Below are 22,498 nucleotides of genomic sequence, written 5' to 3' on the forward strand. Positions count from 1 at the left end.
TCTAGGCCCCTTCCTTCCACATAAAGGTTTGCATTTCTTCAGAATTGCAGGGTAGTGAGGTAGGCCTATTCAGAAGAGGTTCTGTCTATCAGTGAGTGTGTGTTCTCACAGAGACAGACAGACATAGAGTGAGGGGGAGGGAGAGAGAAGGAGCACATGTGGCAAATGCAGATGTCTTCTCCTGAGCATAATATGTGTAATCTATAAGTAGAAAATATATTTCAACATCAGGAATATGCAGTACAGTGAAGGCTGCTGAGGGGAGGACGGCTCATAATAATGTCTGGAACTGAGCGAATAGAATGGCATCAAACACCTGGAAACCATATGTTTGATGTTGTTGATACCGTACCACCAACCTCCTGTGATACAGTACCATATGTTTGATGTTGTTGATACCGTACCACCAACCTCCTGTGATACAGTACCATATGTTTGATGTTGTTGATACCGTACCACCAACCTCCTGTGATACAGTACCATATGTTTGATGTTGTTGATACCGTACCACCAACCTCCTGTGATACAGTACCATATGTTTGATGTTGTTGATACCGTACCACCAACCTCCTGTGATACAGTACCATATGTTTGATGTTGTTGATACCGTACCACCAACCTCCTGTGATACAGTACCATATGTTTGATGTTGTTGATACCGTACCACCAACCTCCTGTGATACAGTACCATATGTTTGATGTTGTTGATACCGTACCACCAACCTCCTGTGATACAGTACCATATGTTTGATGTTGTTGATACCGTACCACCAACCTCCTGTGATACAGTACCATATGTTTGATGTTGTTGATACCGTACCACCAACCTCCTGTGATACAGTACCATGTGTTTGATGTGGTTGATACCTTACCACCAACCTCCTGTGATACAGTACCATATGTTTGATGTTGTTGATACCTTACCACCAACCTCCTGTGATACAGTACCATGTGTTTGATGTTGTTGATACCTTACCACCAACCTCCTGTGATACAGTACCATGTGTTTGATGTTGTTGATACCTTACCACCAACCTCCTGTGATACAGTACCATGTGTTTGATGTTGTTGATACCGTACCACCAACCTCCTGTGATAACAGTACCATGTGTTTGATGTTGTTGATACCTTACCACCAACCTCCTGTGATACAGTACCATATGTTTGATGTTGTTGATACCGTACCACCAACCTCCTGTGATAACAGTACCATGTGTTTGATGTTGTTGATACCTTACCACCAACCTCCTGTGATACAGTACCATGTGTTTGATGTGGTTGATACCGTACCACCAACCTCCTGTGATACAGTACCATATGTTTGATGTTGTTGATACCGTACCACCAACCTCCTGTGATAACAGTACCATGTGTTTGATGTTGTTGATACCTTACCACCAACCTCCTGTGATACAGTACCATGTGTTTGATGTTGTTGATACCGTACCACCAACCTCCTGTGATAACAGTACCATGTGTTTGATGTTGTTGATACCGTACCACCAACCTCCTGTGATAACAGTACCATATGTTTGATGTTGTTGATACCGTACCACCAACCTCCTGTGATACAGTACCATATGTTTGATGTTGTTGATACCGTACCACCAACCTCCTGTGATACAGTACCATATGTTTGATGTCGTTGATACCGTACCACCAACCTCCTGTGATACAGTACCATGTGTTTGATGTGGTTGATACCTTACCACCAACCTCCTGTGATACAGTACCATATGTTTGATGTTGTTGATACCTTACCACCAACCTCCTGTGATACAGTACCATGTGTTTGATGTTGTTGATACCTTACCACCAACCTCCTGTGATACAGTACCATGTGTTTGATGTTGTTGATACCTTACCACCAACCTCCTGTGATACAGTACCATGTGTTTGATGTTGTTGATACCGTACCACCAACCTCCTGTGATAACAGTACCATGTGTTTGATGTTGTTGATACCTTACCACCAACCTCCTGTGATACAGTACCATATGTTTGATGTTGTTGATACCGTACCACCAACCTCCTGTGATAACAGTACCATGTGTTTGATGTTGTTGATACCTTACCACCAACCTCCTGTGATACAGTACCATGTGTTTGATGTGGTTGATACCGTACCACCAACCTCCTGTGATACAGTACCATATGTTTGATGTTGTTGATACCGTACCACCAACCTCCTGTGATAACAGTACCATGTGTTTGATGTTGTTGATACCTTACCACCAACCTCCTGTGATACAGTAACATGTGTTTGATGTTGTTGATACCTTACCACCAACCTCCTGTGATACAGTACCATATGTTTGATGTTGTTGATACCGTACCACCAACCTCCTGTGATACAGTACCATATGTTTGATGTTGTTGATACCGTACCACCAACCTCCTGTGATACAGTACCATGTGTTTGATGTGGTTGATACCGTACCACCAACCTCCTGTGATACAGTACCATATGTTTGATGTTGTTGATACCGTACCACCAACCTCCTGTGATAACAGTACCATGTGTTTGATGTTGTTGATACCTTACCACCAACCTCCTGTGATACAGTACCATGTGTTTGATGTTGTTGATACCTTACCACCAACCTCCTGTGATACAGTACCATATGTTTGATGTTGTTGATACCGTACCACCAACCTCCTGTGATAACAGTACCATGTGTTTGATGTTGTTGATACCTTACCACCAACCTCCTGTGATACAGTACCATGTGTTTGATGTTGTTGATACCGTACCACCAACCTCCTGTGATAACAGTACCATATGTTTGATGTTGTTGATACCGTACCACCAACCTCCTGTGATACAGTACCATATGTTTGATGTTGTTGATACCGTACCACCAACCTCCTGTGATACAGTACCATGTGTTTGATGTTGTTGATACCTTACCACCAACCTCCTGTGATACAGTACCATATGTTTGATGTTGTTGATACCGTACCACCAACCTCCTGTGATACAGTACCATGTGTTTGATGTTGTTGATACCTTACCACCAACCTCCTGTGATACAGTACCATATGTTTGATGTTGTTGATACCGTACCACCAACCTCCTGTGATAACAGTACCATGTGTTTGATGTTGTTGATACCTTACCACCAACCTCCTGTGATACAGTACCATGTGTTTGATGTTGTTGATACCGTACCACCAACCTCCTGTGATAACAGTACCATGTGTTTGATGTTGTTGATACCGTACCACCAACCTCCTGTGATAACAGTACCATATGTTTGATGTTGTTGATACCGTACCACCAACCTCCTGTGATACAGTACCATATGTTTGATGTTGTTGATACCGTACCACCAACCTCCTGTGATACAGTACCATATGTTTGCAGAAGGACCACATGCATTTGTCACAACATGGCAGCAGCAGCAATCATTTTTGTGCATGCACTTGTCGATCATTAGGGCCAATCGCATGCATGCACCATTCATTTATGCGCCTCCCTCCGCCTGGAGTATTTGAGTAGTGATTGGTGTTACTATCTGTCTTCTCCACCTACGTCACTGACCTTTATAAAGTAGTCTACTGAGTTTAATTCAGTGTCAGATTAGAGAATAGTGTTTTGGAGAAAAGTCAACGCATACATATAGTTAGTAGAACTTCAGGTTTGGGCGACACATCTCGGGTTGGCATACATCCCCTGTATGCACAAAGTTTAGGAGTTGATTTTGAAAGTGAGTTGCGACTGCGGGTGACATCCAGTCACCACGGACGGCGCCTTATAAACAGACCGATTGGATGCCAGACGCTCTTCCTTGAGAACGGTAGAGAGATTTCTGTTGACGGGTACCACTCGTGCTCAGCATCCCAAACTGAGTTTACTTGGCAACTTCCAGCTAGTGAACGATCATTCTCACAAGCAACGGGTTGAATTGGTGAAATAAATAGCAGAAACTATGCCCAGCAAAAGTGAAGATAATCGGCCAAGACTCTGCCTGCTGGAGAAAGGGGACAATGGTTATGGGTTCCATCTCCACGGTGAGAAGGGTAAGACCGGGCAGTTCATACGGCTTGTGGAGCCCGGCAGTCCGTCGGAAACTTCTGGGATTCGCGCGGGGGACCGACTAGTGTTCGTGAACGGGGAGAACGTGGAGAGCGAGAGCCATCAACAGGTTGTGTCCCGGATAAAAGCCACGGTGGGCCAGCTCGAGCTCATTGTTGTCGACCAGGACACTGAGCAACTGTTGAAAAAACACAAGATGAAGTGTCTCAAAGAATATGTCACGGAGCCCATTCCTTTACCCAGCGACGACGAGTCAGAAAGCGAAGACGTTAAGGAGAACGGGACACCATGCGGGACACCGAGAGAATCCACACCCATCCCGGGAAATAACGGAGATCACCATGGCCACGTAGAGCTCCATAGCCATGTTGAGAAAAAGCTAAGCATCAACTCTGAGAAGGTGAGTGTGCCAAAGTGCAAAACCTGAATAATCAATTAAATTCTTATTTTGGTTCATTGATGTAGCCTGGTGGTCACAGTAAGCTATATTCTGCAAATATACACTACAGATTCAGTGACAGGTTGCGTAATAGTACCACTGACACTGTCCTAGGGATTTCAATTAAACGAATGGGATGTTTTTTTAATTCATCCATTTATTCACCAGCAATGTAATTAGATTATTTACATTTTTCAGTCTCCTGTTGTATAAGTGCACTGTGAAAATAACAATGAATATGGTCAGCTGCAAAGCCCAATATTCCCACTCTCTTCATTGTAGCAGTTTTGGCAGAGATAGCAGGTTGTAGGCGAGTCAGTTGGCTGCACATTTGTTGTGGGTGGTGGTGAGGGGTATGGGGGGGGGGGGGGGGGGGGGGTATAAGAGAGGAAGGACAAACAACCTGCTTCAGCCTTGAGTTCAAGTTAATTTGACAGTGATGCTGCACACCACACACATTTGGGGGGAAAGGGCAACAACATGTTTTGTGTTGTTGTTCTGAGGTTTGAAAAATAACTGACACTTGACATTGGGGTTGAAGAGAAAGCATTTGAGGTTTACTGAAGCAGATATCTTTGAACACACCACGTCCAACATATTTCTGGCGAATTTATGCTTTCATGACTCACAATGTAATGCACCCACAGTGGAACACAAGAAACAAATCAAAATACACTTCTTAGTCCTTGATTATGACCTCCTGCTGTCTATGAAAACAAATGAAGAGTTTCATTCCAAAATGCTATATATCCATTTTCAGAAATGTTGGTAAAGTAGCTTTTATTGTTTAAATAACTTACGAAAGAGATTGGTGTGTTTTTTCACTCATCTCACTCATCTCATCATGTCATGAGGTTGTTCATTGACAGACATGTATTTTTAAAAAAAATCTATAACTTAATGGTTTCATTTTAGAGGGATAAATAATATATATATATATATTTTGCAAACCGCTATACAGTGCCTTGCGAAAGTATTCGGCCCCCTTGAACTTTGCGACCTTTTGCCACATTTCAGGCTTCAAACATAAAGATATAAAACTGTATTTTTTTTGAAGAATCAACAACAAGTGGGACACAATCATGAAGTGGAACGACATTTATTGGATATTTCAAACTTTTTTAACAAATCAAAAACGGAAAAATTGGGCGTGCAAAATTATTCAGCCCCCTTAAGTTAATACTTTGTAGCGCCACTTTTTGCTGCGATTACAGCTGTAAGTCGCTTGGGGTATGTCTCTATCAGTTTTGCACATCGAGAGACTGAAATTTTTTCCCATTCCTCCTTGCAAAACAGCTCGAGCTCAGTGAGGTTGGATGGAGTGCATTTGTGAACAGCAGTTTTCAGTTCTTTCCACAGATTCTCGATTGGATTCAGGTCTGGACTTTGACTTGGCCATTCTAACACCTGGATATGTTTATTTTTGAACCATTCCATTGTAGATTTTGCTTTATGTTTTGGATCATTGTCTTGTTGGAAGACAAATCTCCGTCCCAGTCTCAGGTCTTTTGCAGACTCCATCAGGTTTTCTTCCAGAATGGTCCGGTATTTGGCTCCATCCATCTTCCCATCAATTTTAACCATCTTCTCTGTCCCCGCTGAAAAAAAGCAAGCCCAAACCATGATGCTGCCACCACCATGTTTGACAGTGGGGATGGTGTGTTCAGGGTGATGAGCTGTGTTGCTTTTACGCCAAACATAACGTTTTGCATTGTTGCCAAAAAGTTCAATTTTGGTTTCATCTGACCAGAGCACCTTCTTCCACATGTTTGGTGTGTCTCCCAGGTGGCTTGTGGCAAACTTTAAACACTTTTTATGGATATCTTTAAGAAATGGTTTTCTTCTTGCCACTCTTCCATAAAGGCCAGATTTGTGCAATATACGACTGATTGTTGTCCTATGGACAGAGTCTCCCACCTCAGCTGTAGATCTCTGCAGTTCATCCAGAGTGATCATGGGCCTCTTGGCTGCATCTCTGATCAGTCTTCTCCTTGTATGAGCTGAAAGTTTAGAGGGACGGCCAGGTCTTGGTAGATTTGCAGTGGTCTGATACTCCTTCCATTTCAATATTATCGCTTGCACAGTGCTCCTTGGGATGTTTAAAGCTTGGGAAATCTTTTTGTATCCAAATCCGGCTTTAAACTTCTTCACAACAGTATCTCTGACCTGCCTGGTGTGTTCCTTGTTCTTCATGATGCTCTCTGCGCTTTTGACGGACCTCTGAGACTATCACAGTGCAGGTGCATTTATACGGAGACTTGATTACACACAGGTGGATTGTATTTATCATCATTAGTCATTTAGGTCAACATTGGATCATTCAGAGATCCTCACTGAACTTCTGGAGAGAGTTTGCTGCACTGAAAGTAAAGGGGCTGAATAATTTTGCACGCCCAATTTTTCAGTTTTTGATTTGTTCAAAAAGTTTGAAATATCCAATAAATGTCGTTCCACTTCATGATTGTGTCCCACTTGTTGTTGATTCTTCACAAAAAAATACAGTTTTATATCTTTATGTTTGAAGCCTGAAATGTGGCAAAAGGTCGCAAAGTTCAAGGGGGCCGAATACTTTCGCAAGGCACTGTATATCCGCCTCACTCTCAGAGAAATAAGTAGTTCTGCTAGGTTTTACACTGTCACATTTAACAAATAACATTTAGTTTATTAAAGAACTGAACAAATGATACATTTGTGATATAAATATTTAATTGAGTTATTTTTATTATATGAGATCTGTATGTAAAACATTTAGATTTGACATTATATTCATCTTATCCAGATCAACATACAGCGCCTTACAGCCACATACAGCGCCTTACAGCCACATACAGCGCCTTCACAAAGTATTCACACCCCTTGACTTATTCCACATTTGGTTGTTTTACAGCCTGAATTTAAAATGGATTTAGTTTAGATTTGTTGTCACTGGCTTACACACTTTACCCCATAATGTCAAAGTGGAATTATGTTTTTAGGCATTTTTTAAATTTTTTACAAATGAATAAAAAATGAAAGCTGACATTTCTCGAGTCAGTAAGTATTCTACACCTTTGTTATGGCTAGCCTAAATAAGTTTGTTATGACTAGCCTAAATAAGTTTGTTATGACTAGCCTAAATAAGTTTGTTATGGCAAGCCTAAATAAGTTTGTTATGACTAGCCTAAATAAGTTTGTTATGGCAAGCCTAAATAAGTTTGTTATGGCAAGCCTAAATAAGTTTGTTATGACTAGCCTAAATAAGTTTGTTATGACAAGCCTAAATAAGTTTGTTATGACTAGCCTAAATAAGTTTGTTATGGCAAGCCTAAATAAGTTTGTTATGACTAGCCTAAATAAGTTTGTTATGGCAAGCCTAAATAAGTTTGTTATGGCAAGCCTAAATAAGTTTGTTATGGCACTCACTCTGTGTGCAATAATAGTGTTAAACATTATTTTAGAATTACTACCTCATCTCTGAACCCCACACATACAAGTACTGTAAGGTTCCTCGGTCGAGCAGTGAATTTCAAACACAGATTCAACCACAAAGACCAGAGAGGAATTCCAATGCCTCGCAAAGATGGGTACCTATTAGTAAAAAATGTAAAAGCAGACATTGAATATCCCTTTGAGCATTGTGAAGTTACAATGTTAAAGTTACATGTTGGATGGTGTATCAATACACCCAGTCACTACAACGATACAGGCATCCTTCCTAACTCAGTTGCCAGAAAGGAAGGAAACTTCCACCACTCAGGGATTTCACCAGGACGGCAATGGTGACTTTAAACAGTTACAGAGTTGAATGGCTGTGATAGGAGAAAACGGTGGATGGATCAGAAACATTGTAATTATTCCACAATACTAACCTAATGGAGAGAGTGAAAAGAAGAAACCCTGTACTGAATAACAATTTTCCAAAACATACATCCGGTTTGCAGTAATACTGCAAAAAATGTGGCAAAGCAACTTTTTGTCCTGAATTCAAACTGTTATGTTTGGAGCAAATCCAATACAACACATTACTGAGTACCACTTTCCATATTTTCAAGCACATTGGTGGCTGCTTAATGTTATGGGTATGCTTGTAATCGTTAAAGACTGGGTAGTTTTTCAGGATAAAAAAAGAAAGGGAATGGAGGTAAACACAGATCGTTGACAAAAAAAGACAATTTAATCAATTTTAATACCATTTTGTAACACAACAAAATGTGGAAAAAGTCAAGGGGTGTGAATTCTTTCAGAAGGCACTATATCACTGTCAAATACACAGTTTACAAACATTCCAGCTAAACAATGGATATATAGCGTTTTCTAAATAACACGTTTGAATATGATATATATTTTAAATCTGAGAACAGTAATGTTTTACACACACATGAAGGTACCAATAAACAATCATTTGTAGTGAAAAAAAACACAAAAAAACACACACAAAAATTGTGGAAAAATAAACTCTTCAAATGCTCCTCACATTGTTCAATAGCCGTTTCTAACTTTATTTATTCTTTAAGGGACTACATTTAGTCTTCACGTCCTCTTAATACCCTCTAGCTAACAGCATGCACGACGTGGGTTCATTCAAACATTGAAGAAAGAGGGGCACTCCAGAACATCTGTGCCCCCCGCCGTGTCCCGGATGTTTACCCCTGGTCCTCTCCCAGCCCCTCTCTCTGGTTCCTCTATTGCTGTGACGTAATAACCCAGACTTCTTCACTGACACTGCACTGTCTGTTTGGTTCTTTGTGTTCCAATGTGGCGTTCCGAGTGATTTGCTACCATAACAGTCTAAACAACAGTCTCACTACCATACCCTGCTGTGCCCAGCCATTACCAGCCCACTCATGTGTTGGACAGGTTGCCGCCAGCCAGACACATGTGCAGCATCTTATGGGCTGCTCCAAGGGGCTACTATACATCCTGCATATCCTGTGTATACTATGTGTACTGGATACAGTTGACATGTTTGTGACTTAAACTCCTCCACCATTACACTTCCAATAAAGCAGTTACCCACTGTGCTCTCATTACATTAATCAATATTAAGAGCAGGATTTCCAACAGGGTTTAATCTCTGAAGGTAATGGGGGTCATCTAAGAAACCTTATGAGAACCCTGTTTCCCTCACCCTTCCATGTTTCGTCCCAATATCCGAAAACACAGCAAATCCACCCCACCTATAGGCCCTGCTGTGTCCTGGCTGTGACTCTGTGTCTGCAGGGTAGTTAAATGCTGCGTCTGCCTCATCTCTTATCAGTGCTGTGTGTTAACACTACAAGGCAGAGGCCCGGTGACAGACATGACTGTGGAAGGTAGAGGACTTGTGCCACATAAAGGCACAGAAATACTGTTGTGCAATGTTGAACAATCTATCAGATCCCCTCAACAGCTGAACATGTTACAGTACATCAGACCACAATATCACATTAGTTAACTCTATAGACTAGAGCAATTGAAGCTCATGGAAACAATGTACTGTGTATTAATGTACATGTAAATGTATTACTGTAAATGGCCCTCACTTGTAGAGCATCTACATGTCCTGGAAAAGTACTCAAGCACCATAGAAAAACAGCCGCAGTTGTGTTGTTGAACACACCGATTGTTCCTCTGTTTACTTTCTAACTCACCCAGATGGCCTAATGGAGTTGTGGTATTATAGTTAACACTGGTACGCACATCAGAAGGAAGTGTTCCATGAACAAACAAGCCCACTTCTGTACCGCTCATATTTCATTGGTTGAATTATAGTTTTCATATTGGACATTTAATGTTTCCCTGGTTTCTAGTGTGTTTGCTTGCTTTCTAAATGAAATAGTTAGAGAGAATACATTACTTGACAGTTTAAAGGCCCAGTGCAGGCAAACATGTGATTTTACTCTGTTTTATATTTATTTCCACACTATGAGGTTGGAATAATACTGTGTATTTGTGAAAATGATGATAATGGCCTTTAAGTGTAAGAGCTGTTTAAAAAGATCATCCTGAAATGTCAGCCTGTTTTGGTGGGATGGAGTTTTGGCCCGCCTGGTGACATCAGGTGGTAAATGAGTTAATAGACCAATAAGAAAGAGAGGTCTAATCCTCTCTGTCAATAACAGATTTCAGCTGTTATTGACAGCATTCCGAGCAAAATTATTGCCTGTGAAATTGCTCTTTGCTAAGAAGCTATTTTAGTTTGTTTTCAATTAAAATGGTTCAAAATAATCACAGTATGTTACTTCATTGTTACACAGAAATGATTTCATATTGAGATATAAACGGTTGCATTGGACCTTTAAAGAAACTCAACCTACTGCTTTAATGCTTGAAGGTTGAGAAGATCATAAGTGGTAAGCCTACCAATAAGAACACTGGCAGTTTTACAACTCAGGCTTAGACGATATTACTATGTTCCAGGAATTTTCTGCCTGCATCCTGTCCGGCATTCCTCTACCCTGGCCCATGCAGTCAGTGTGACATTACACACACACACACACACACACACACACACACACACACACACACACACACACACACACACACACACACACACACACACACACACACACACACACACACACACACACACACACACACACACACACACATACACACACACACACACACAGACACACACGGCCTGGGTGGTGAATACACAGCATGTTGGTTTAACAGTCTCACTGATGTCTTTAGCAACTGCCTGTCCCTGTCTTTGAAGAAAAACAGAAGAGGGGACCAAGAGGAACGCCCTCTTCGGAAACCAAGGAGGAGTTGCCTTGGTTACACTGATGTGGTGTGTGCTATCCATGTTGAGTGTTGGTCTGTGTGTGTGAGAGGCAAAGTGAGAAACGGGTGTGAAGCAATGGAGAGGAGGAAAGTAGAGATGGAACGTTTTGAATGCAATCAGGAATGCAGTCTTCTCTGTTGTTAGAAACAAAGGACAGAGATAATCTTTCCAGAACTCTGAGTTTGATTGTCTATTCCTTCTCTGATAGCCATTTACGTGGCCACTGCACACACAACAAGCCATTGGATTCAAAGGGCTTTCTCTGTTTTCCCTGCAGTAAAATGTAACCCCCATTGTAAAATGCAGTGGAGTGGGGAGGGATGCAGTAAACCAGCACGTCACAACAGGTTATATTTTGGCTGCCCTTATTACACCGTTAATAGATTTAGGTGCATCTTGTCTGATAAAATATGAAAATAAGGGTGTGATGCATGCCTTGAGTTGAGCCTTTAAGTTTATTTTCTATCCACAGTATCTATCTTATCTGTTTGTGTTGTTATTGTTTTGTGTGCGTGAGGCACCTAATTCCCTCCATTTGCTTTTGAGGAAAGCCCACATCAACCGAGAGGCTTTGATCTATTGAGATTCCACTGGGAGACTGAGGAGGATGCCAGCCAGCCAGTCAGCTTGGTGCTTCTGGAGTCCTCATGAATGACTGCCTGGTTACATAAGCCTGTTTAATGGCAAATTACAGGAGAGAAAGAGTCCTCCGCGTGTCAGATGAAATCAACTGTGACTAGTAGGCTGAGAGTTGTGCTGTTCAGGGAGGGGCCGTTGTGTGTGTTCCATGTCTTGGAGGAAGTCTGTAGAGAACAGTAGCATAGAGACTTTGCCTGGAGAGCAGCAACATGCAGACAGGCCTATAGGCATATGCCAGTTGGCTGTCTGTCTGTTTCCACCAGGTTTCTACCAGATACCAAGCCTGTAATCTACTCATTCATATAAAAGCTGCTTATTAAAGAGCATGGATCAACCACTGACACACCCACTGCCTCTAGGCTTTTTGGCCCTTGTGGTGTGCCATAGTGGGGAGAGGCTTTTGTTATAGCAAAACATGGTTCCTCAGGCATTGGAATATCCCACGTCAGTGACTGCGTAGGAGGATTCTCTCTCTATATTGTTTTATCTCCCATAGAATGGAGTGCGTGGGTTGACAATGGCTTTAATGAAATGGTTTAATCTGGTGACGAGGAGCGAGCAACTCCTAAAGATATTTGAAACCAGGGCTTTCCTTTAAGCATTCCTGGTGGATTATTTAGTAAAGATATTTGAAACCAGGGCTTTCCTTTAAGCATTCCTGGTGGATTATTTAGTGGGTTTGACCTATAGTGGGTAATAGTTTATTTACTGGGTTATAGTTCTGTATTCCAGACCAAGTCTCTGGGTGTACCTCACCATGTTCACCACGACACAAAGCCTGACATTATTTATGTTAGCTTTACCAGCTATTTAGCCAGACGCGGATGCCAAACAATCAACAATGGCTGTTCAATAACATTGTCCTATGCCATTTAAACTCTTCATGAACTTCTCTTATGACGGTAGGCCGTCATTGTAAAATAATAATTTGTTCTTAACTGACTTGCCTGATTTGCTTAGGCTACTGTAGCCTAGTGGTTAGAGCGTTGGGCCAGTAACCGAAAGGTTGCAAGATCGAATCCCTGAGTTGACAAGGTAAAAATCTGTCGTTCTGCCCATGAACAAGGCAGTTAACCCACTGTTCCTAGGCCGTCATTGAAAATAAGAATTTGTTCTTAACTGACTTGCCTAGTTAAATGAAAGGTAAAATACATATTTTAGAAAACGGGCAGCCACACCTTAGTTTGTGACTCGCTCTTTAAATCTCATTAGCGTAGCTTGCTTCTGTGGGAATCTTTTCCTGGGGCCTTGGCCAGCACATAGACTCCAGAAAGCTTAGGCTGGTTTCCTGTCATTGTTGTTGGACTTAGAGAGAGTCAGACAGACCCCCTCCCCCTCATCCCTCATCCCCCTTCCCCCTCATCCCCCTCCTCTGCTCTCTCCACAATGGGTTGCCTCTCCTGGTCACAATGAAAACTCCTAGTCTTTATTAGTTTCATTTCTCTACAATTACTACAGTCTACAGCCCTCAAACTAAACTCTGGACCTCGAGCCCGTTCCACTATTCCAACTATTTTCTCAATAGTTCTAATCAGAGACTGATTTAGACCTGGGACACCAGGTGTGTGCAAATAATGATCAGGTAGAACAGAAAAGCAGCAGGTTCCAGACCTCATAGGGTAAGAGTTGAGTACCCCTGGTCTACAGTATACACACAGTAAAGTGTTGTTCTTGCTAGTGTATAACATGCTAACTAACGTGGCCTGTTTAAGTCAAAGTCAAAACCTCTTACTGTAGTTGATGGCATTCCTTGTAACTTTGGTCAAATCTGGTAGACTAGAGCAGTGTTTCCCAACTCCAGGCCTCCATTATCTCTAACAGTACACTTTTTTATTGTAGCCCAGACAAGCACACCTGATTGAACTTGTCAACTAATCATCAAGCCTTCAATGAGCTGAATCAGGTGAGTTTGTCTGGTGCTACAACAAAAATGTGTGTTGTTGGGGGTACTGGAGGACTACCCCATTGTTTTTGATGTGTGGTCGTGTGTAGGGCGTCTGTCTTCATGTGTATTTGCTCAATCACGTGTGTGTGTGTGTGTGTGTGTGTGTGTGAGAATGTTTGGGAGTCACCCTTTCCTTCCCTCCTCTTTGTTGAGCAGTGTGTTCCAGAGGAAACGGTCAACATGACAAGAGAGACAGGGTGGAGGTCTAAACACAGGGTCACAGGATTCATTGTGTTTCAATAGACGGATCCATTTATTTGTGTACTGTGCAGTCAGTGTGTGTGTGTGTGTGAGAGTAGGTTGTGCCAACTTGTGTGTGTGGTGTCAACTTGTGTGTATTTGTTTGTAGAGGGTAAGAGTTCAGGAGCTTGTGAGTGTATTATGTAACTAACTCTGTCTTACACACCCCCTCTAGGCTCTACGGTCAGTCCTGTACATCTGCTTCTCTAATAAGGGTTTAGTTGTATTATACAGACTGTGATTTTGGCCTTAGATCTACTGCACACAATCGTAGCCTATAATTGTAGGCATCACATGGACAGAGAGGTGTATTGGAAGTCCCCCACTGTAGGTCACTGGGCTTCCTGCTCTGCTCAGTGTGTTCTGTCTCCAGTCTTGTCTGGGGCCCAGGGTGGAGCTCTGGCCATACATTCACACCCACCATGGCCCTCTTCCTGAGACCCAGTGGCTTTGTCTGAGGAGCGGTTTGTGTGTGTGTGTGTGTGAGAGAGAGAGTGGATGGTAGTGGGTTTGTAGTGAAGTGAACGAGTGACTCTGGCCCAAAACAGCAGCCCCACCGTCTCTCCTACAGTTAGGGCCACGGGCCAGGGTGGGGTGGAAGTGGACCCCACGAGGGGGAGGGGAGCTCCCTGGGATGCAAGAGGGGAGAATGCTACAATGCCACATTCCATTTCTCATTCCATACCCCTCAGGGTTCATAACCCCTCCTTGACAATGAGAGAAAGGGCCGCACCCTCCAAGGATAGGAGGGGGAGGGGGGGCGTGCCCAGCGATGACACCACAGAGTACAGGCATAGTGTTTATACATACAGGCAGTGTTTATACATACATGCAGTGATTATACATACATAAATAGTGTTTATACATACAGGCATAGTGTTTATACATACAGGCATAGTGTTTATACATACAGGCATAATGTTTATACATACAGGCAGTGTTTATACATACAGGCAGTGTTTATACATACAGGCATAATGTTTATACATACAGGCAGTGTTTATACATACAGGCATAGTGTTTATACATACAGGCATAGTGTTTATACATACAGGCATAGTGTTTATACATACAGGCATAGTGTTTATACATACAGGCATAGTGTTTATACATACAGGCATAGTACAGGCGTAGTGTTTATACATACAGGCATAGTGTTTATACTGTGTGTGTTCTGTCTGAAAGGGTTTCTATGGAGGTATGAAAGGCCAGGGGTATAATATATTCTACCATCGTGGGTGTATGATGTTGGTTTCTGCAGTGTTGGTGAGCTTGGTTATGTTATCAAAGCTGACTACAGTCTGACAGCAAAGTGTGAGCAAATGTTTATCACATGTTGACCATCCACAGCCTGAATGATGCCACAGGATGTCACAACGTTCTCTTTCACTTATTCATCCCTCTCATCCTTTCCTAGCCCTTTTCCTCTCCCCTCTGAGCTAGCAGTATGATCTAATCTTCATCATTGTCTCTGTCAATCTGTGCAGTGACAGGTTCTCTGGGGCTGGGCTCAGTTGGATGTGGGAGACATTTTGTGTGCCTGCAACTCGTTGGGTGGAGGTCAGAGACAGGAAGCATGGCCTCACAGATAAACCATGTTGACTCCTCAGGCCTGGTACCTGATAGGGTAGGACTAACACACTGATACTAACACACTGATAGAGAGCCATAGGGATGGAGGAGGGACAGCTGCTTTAGAAAGGTGTGTCCTGAGAAGAGACAGAACTAGAGATTTGAATGGAAAGGATGTCTGGGGATGCCGGGCACTTCAGTACCTAATCAGGGCACACCCACCCATTAGTGTTAAAATATCAACATGGGCATCCCCCATAATTGTTGTGATTGACAATGATCTACTATTTTTAGCGAACCCACTACGAGTGACTTTTAATTCAAACCCTTGGCAGAGCCATCCCCCAGTATGTTCCAACTTCAAATAGGGGTGGACAGTAGCAGTGGTGGAAAAAGTACCCAATTGTCATACTGGAGTAAACGTAAAAATACCTCAATAGAAAATGACTCAAGTAAAAATGAAATTTAGCCAGTAAAATACTACTTGAATAAACGTCTAAAAGTATTTGGTTTTAAGTATACTTAAGTATCAAAAGTAAATGTAATTGCTAAAATGTACTCAAGTATCAAAAGTAAAAGTATAAATCATTTCTCATTTCTTATGTTAAGCAAACCAGACGGCACATTTTTCTTGTTTTTTTATTTATGTATAGCCAGGGGCACACGCCAACACTCAGACATCATTTACAAACAAAGGATTTGTGTTTAGTGAGTCTGCCAGATCAGAGGCAGTAGGGATGACCAGGGATGTTCTCTTGATAAGTGTGTGAGTTGGACATTTTTTTCTGTCCTGTAAAAGCATTCAAAATGTAACAAGTACTTTTGGGTGTCAAGGAAAATGTATGGAGTAAAAAGTACATTATTTTCTTTAGGAATGTAGTGAAGTAAAAGTTGTCAAAAATATAAATACCCCCCCCCCAAAAAAAAAATACTAAAGTAATACTGTTAAGTATTTTTACACCACTGGACAGTAGGGCACCATTGTTCACCCCTGCCACACTGACTGAAAAACCAGGTTTACAACAGTGAGTTTGTCAGTCAGAAACATATTAACTCTCTCCCCTATAGGGGTTTGAAAGGGTCATTAAACTAAGCTCTTGTCAAAATTACACATGACAATCACGAGGCTAAGGATTTGTCCTATTCCACTGAGTAACCATGGAGCTTTTGACTTTGTCATCTCTGAGGTTATTCTTTCACCTGATCAAGGGGTGTTGCTCAGCTTTCTACCACTTATTAAAAGCCCAGGAGTTAGAGGCCCTGTTTAAAAGTTGCTGTGGTAGCAGGCGGTAGCAGTGGGCTGACTGCATGACAGATCTATTGTATATAGAGGACTGTTGAGTGCGTGTGGAATGCCTGGGTTGATGATTTGCGGGGCGCGTGGCAGAGGAGGGTGCCTAGACTTTGGACATTATCGACTGCACAAAATGCAGCCATGCAGCCAAATGCATCATGGAAAACTCTGCGAGAGCCAATGCCTTTCAGGCAGAGCAAGACACATTCTCTGTCCATTACGGCTGCAGTAGAATATCTCTTGTATGGCGTTATCATGAATTATAAAGTGGGTGGTTCAAACCCTGAATGCATCGGACCGTATACCAAGGGTATGACAAAAAATTGCAATTATTACATTGGTAACCAGTTTTATAATAGCAATAAGGCACCTCAGGTTGTTGTGATATATTGCCTATATGCCACGACTAAGGGCTGTATCCAGGCACTCCACGTTGCGTCGTGCTTAAGAACAGCCCTTAGCCATGGTATATTGGCCATATACCACACCCTCTCGGGCCTTACTGCTTAAGAATAACATGATTTAACATGAGTCTTTTTCCTGGATGTTGCCCTGTAGTTGAGTCACTCAGAGACCCTGGCATTCTGTAGTAATAATGACACACGTTACCCGGCTACAGTATGATGATGTCCTGGTGAATACACAGTAGTTACACTTCAGTCCTCCACTGGCTTCACATGGGGAAAATATGAACCAGGCATCTGGCAGAGTGGCAGCCACTGGCATGGTGTATGAAGCTGTTTTCAAGCTGGTGAGGTGGTGACTTTGACAGCTGCCTTAGTGTTCCATTAGAAAGGCCCTCTGTGTTAAATATGGTCAGGAGAAGAGAATGAGAGGATGGATGATGCAAATGGCCTGAGATGATTAACCTTTGAGATATTTTACTAGAGCTCATCATGGTGTTTTACAGCTCTCCACATCAGATCAGGTTTTTATGGGATGACATCTCTGCTGTCAATCATTGACTCAGGTGCTGAAGAGACAGTGAAGCTCTCTTGACAGGGGTTTAGGTAAATAGTAAATATGGGTTAATATCTGGTAAGTATGAACTGAAAACAGCTACAAAAGAGTGAAATAAGTGATTTTGGTTGGTTTATGCCTCCCAGGTATAAACAAGATCAGTCAGTTTTAGTGACCGTTCTTTGTCAGAAGTATTTTTGAGGTGTTGCAGCTGTGTGGTGCCAGTTAAACAGAAGCTGTGGTGATACTGTACCTTATCTGGCATATACTGCTTCCTGAGGGGGTCGTGTGTTATGGTGAACTGGGTTATATCATGCTCTGGGTGGGGGCTGTCAAATCTGTAACTTTCAGAAGAGATAGATTAAGAAAGAAGCATCACCAGCAGCTGCAGATAGTTGAACATCTCAGCCTTAATGATGTGGGTTAACAGTTGTGTGTCGATAAACTGTACTCTTAGAAAAAAGGGTTCCAAAAGGAGAACCCTTTTGGGTTCCATGTAGAACCCTCTGTGGAAAGGGTTCTATGTGGAACCCAAAAGGGTTCTACCTGGAACTAAAAGGGTCTACCTAGTACAAAAAATGTTATACAAAGGGTTCTCCAATGGGGACAGCCGAAGAACCCTTTTAGGTTATAGATAGCACCTTTTTACAGGTTTGCTTGTTGGTGTGTGCGTTGGTTTGTTAGCATGTTCAGGCTGGTTGGTTAGTTAGTGTGTGCAGTAGGCCTACAATGGTTTTCTGGCCCTCAGTAGAGTGTATGCAGACAAAATTCACATTCTACAGCACAACAGCAGAGTCATGTCTTAATTGTAAATCTAACAATGACTCAATAATCTATGCCTTCTGGGAATGCTTTAAATCTGGAAGTTGTGGGCGGAGTTAGAAAGTTGACCTTCACAAGTATTACCATGTAAATCTACTTTTAATCCATCTGTCTCCATATTTCAAGACATGGCGTATGGGGGTGTAGTGAGATATTCAATGGGTTGGACAATTCTCTTCTCATCTTGAAAAAACGTATATACTTAACTGGAAATCAACCAATCCTTCATCGTTAAAACAATGGAAAGGTCAATTGCTTTATTATGTAAATGTTGAAAGTGCGTGGGCGACGAAGAGAAACAGGATGGTGCAGTTTGAGGCCATGAGAGGGATGCAGATGCTGGAGAAGGGGGTGTGAGCAGGTGGGTCTGGGTAGGTGTGATGTCGTTGATGTTTGTGTATGTTTCGTATTGTTAAAAAATTTATAGAATAATCATACACATTTTTTTGAGTGTAGGCAAACAGAGAGAAGAAGTGTGTCTCGGCTTGAGGTTAGTTGCAATTGAAAGCCCGGTACGTAGAAATGGGCTCAACCAGAGTCATTATCTCCAATGACCTACCTGCTCCACAGGTCCCCTTCCTAGACTTGGACTGGATGACGATGACATGATGGCTGTTCTATTTTTGCATCAGGCCATATTATTAAAACATCTGGCACAATTGGCAGTCAGGGAAAGCCTGGTTTTGAATTATGACTCAAATGCTTTTAGTCAGTTTCAAGTAAGACCCCAAGGTTTGTTAATGTGTTTGTTCGTACTGAAAGTGTTCCACTTGTTCATATGAAACTAGGGCTTCTGGTTGAGCCCATGTGTCCACAGTCGTAGGCCATAGATGATGGTGATCACAATATTTTTTCTTCCCTAAAAAGAAGATAGAGATGGTTCTTGGTAAGGTACTGCTTCTCCTTCCTTCTGTCACCTCCATATTGAGGGTGTTAGTGAGTCCCTCCATGAGAATGACAGAGGACTTTTCCCATTATGGTGTCTGTGAGAGCATGGGCAGCGCCATTGAGCCCATCTCCATTTTGAAGTAGTCAGTTTTCTTCTTCTACTACTTCAGAGTTGGTAAACAAACTGAAAGGGTGCATACTGCAGCTGGAGTGTGTTGTCTGAACAGGTATAAAGTCAAGGTTGGTGATTTACTGTCACTTCAGTTATGGAATGTTTGCTCAGGTCCCACCTGATGACCTGGATGGAATTATGTGATCCTTCCTTAACTTCAAAATGGTGAAAGTCCTCAATGGCGCTGCCCTTGCGAAAAGGGGCTTTCCGGGCACTAGAGTCCTCTATCATTCTCTCTGGTGACAGCCAATGACCTGTCAGAACAGCTCCGACCACTGACTTACTGTAAGTCACAGCTTTAGAAAGGGATGAGCCTCTGTACGCCTGTGTGCCTCTAAATCCTCGTAGCTGTAAAACAGTGCTGTCACATTTGCTTGATGGTTTCGGTAACCAGCATGTAGAAATACCCATAAGACACCGTCTCTAATTTACACTGGAAGCGTAGTCAAACCAACTCATTATTGTCAGTCAAGGGGTGGGCAGGATGGAAAATGGCTTTGTTTTTTCTACGTCTTCTGTGTGGTAGATGTGAGTGCTGTAACCAGTGGGACTGCAGGTGTAGAGGTGTGTATCTGTATTGTGTATTTATTTATCTTGCATGTGAGGAAGTTGACTTCAGAGGGAAGAGTATGCTGTTCCTGTGGTGCGCACTTCCCCCTCATGATGGAAACGGTTGTGTCATCTTCATCCAGTGAACATGTTCGGCTAGGAACCCATTCTCTTACACTCACCGTATGTCAAATCTATGCCTAAGCATTTCAAATAGTCCACAAAGCACAATACTTTCTCTGGCTTTGAAAATGCTTACTAGTATGGTTATTTCTGATGATTCAGGATTTGCAAAACCTTGTCATTTATTCACATAAATGTTAATACTAACTGTGTTGTAACTGTTGTCTCAGTTTCTCTCCCTGTATTAACTGTTATTCATGAGGTGTTGCTTCTCAGTTGACCGGAGACATGAGGTTCCTGTGTGGGGCCACAGACCAGAGATTATGACTGTTAGAAACCTCATCTAGAACACAAGGTGATGTAGATATGTAGGTGCGGGGGATAGAGATGAGAGCATGGATGTTCCTGAGAGGTCACTGAACTCAACGTGATTGGAGCACAAAGTGCCCATATGTGAGATCTCTGGGAGCTTTAAAGGAACATGATGTTTAAGGTTTAGGCTTAGAAACAACTATTCAGGAGTTGTAGCACACAGTGTTCCTATTTACAGTATATAATTACCACAGGAATGTTTCATTTCCTAAAACAAGATAAAGCTTAATATGCTTAATATGATGTAATGAATTGAATTGAATGTTAACTATGTAATAGTTGGTCACCGTAATCTTCCCCCACCTGAGTGGTTACCATGACCAAACCCTTCCCTTTTAGAATATGGAACCAGTAACAGCCTTTCCCGAGTTGGACTTACTTTCCAGCGTTCCTCTCCCACATTCTCCAAATAGTATGCCTTGATAGAGAGAACTAGGTTCTGGGAACCATTCAAAACAAAATAAAGAGTGAAAAGATTAGACAAATATTTCTGATCTGAGACTGAACTCAGGTCACGGCTAAGCTTATCTAAAACAAATATTGGTTTCATGTGGGAGACTTTTATAATACAGAGGCAGACAGACAGTCACCCTAATTTTTCCAATAGCACACCATGGCAATTGCTATGGGTATTCCCTATATTCTGTCAAAGCTGCGTTGTGTTTTCTCCCGTTTAGTGCCCAATGAATGTGTGTGTGTGGGGGGGGGGGGGGGGGTGTGACTGTAAAACTGGCTGTTTGGGCTGGCTGTTTTAAAAGCTGACCACTGCAGGTGACTGTTGTTCTTATGGTATCTTCCATGCGTTACTCCCTTCCTGCAGTGGTTGAATGTACACACACACACACACACACACACACACACACACACACACACACACACACACACACACACACACACACACACACACACACACACACACACACACACACACGCACACACACACACACACACACACACACACACACACACACACACACACACACACACACACACACACACACACACACACACACAGGACATGCAGTAGGAGTGAAGCACGGTTTCCTCCCCAGGAGAAGGCCCTGGTTTGTGTGTGTGCAGCAGATTCCACAGATTCCGTGCCCTCCCGGAGATTCTTCCCTGCTCCCGACACAAACTGTCTTCTGTTATCCCAGCCACCCTGCCATGGTCCCTTTCTGTTGGTTGGCAGGGACGCTCAACATTGAACAGTTGACCTCATCCTTCCTGGCTGTCTTCCGCTGTGAGTGTCTGTTATTAAAGCTGCAGTATGTAACTTTTTAGGAGACCTGTCCAAGTGCACATAGAAATGATAGTTATAGATCTGTCATTCTCATCAAAAGCAAGTCTAAGAAGCGGTATATCTGTTCTATGTGCTCTATTTCTATGCTTCCCTTTCTTACATTTTATTTTGGGGTCTTTAACTTTCGGTTTTGTACACCAGCTTCAAATAGTTAAATACTATATTTTTTGGTTATGGAAAATATATTTCACAGCGGTTTAGATGGTACAATGATTTTCTACACTATACTTGCTTGTTTTGTGACATTAAGGACTAGCTATTTGAATTTTAGCAACCAGGAAATGACGGAGCAATTTCTGCAAAGTCCACCTTAAGAGGAATAGGACTCCAATTGGACTGAAACAGATCTGTCCTTGTCAGACACTGGGCTTAGTGCTCCTGTAAAATGTGTGGTAA

At 42.3% G+C, this 22,498-nt stretch overlaps 1 protein-coding gene across 1 annotated transcript in view; it reads left to right on the plus strand.

Moving 5' to 3' along the window:
• Nucleotides 1-3,565: 3,565 nt before the first annotated feature.
• The window catches only part of LOC110485193 (Na(+)/H(+) exchange regulatory cofactor NHE-RF1), a 33,636-nt gene continuing 14,703 nt past the window's right edge, over nt 3,566-22,498 (plus strand). Inside the window, exon 1 of the mRNA XM_036941296.1 lies at nt 3,566-4,439. Coding sequence (XP_036797191.1) covers nt 3,933-4,439 — 507 coding nt within the window. The 5' untranslated portion in view covers nt 3,566-3,932. The remainder of the gene's footprint in view (nt 4,440-22,498) is intronic.

Source organism: Oncorhynchus mykiss, chromosome 13 (assembly GCF_013265735.2).
Source record: "Oncorhynchus mykiss isolate Arlee chromosome 13, USDA_OmykA_1.1, whole genome shotgun sequence".
In the NCBI taxonomy this organism is placed as follows: domain Eukaryota; kingdom Metazoa; phylum Chordata; class Actinopteri; order Salmoniformes; family Salmonidae; genus Oncorhynchus; species Oncorhynchus mykiss.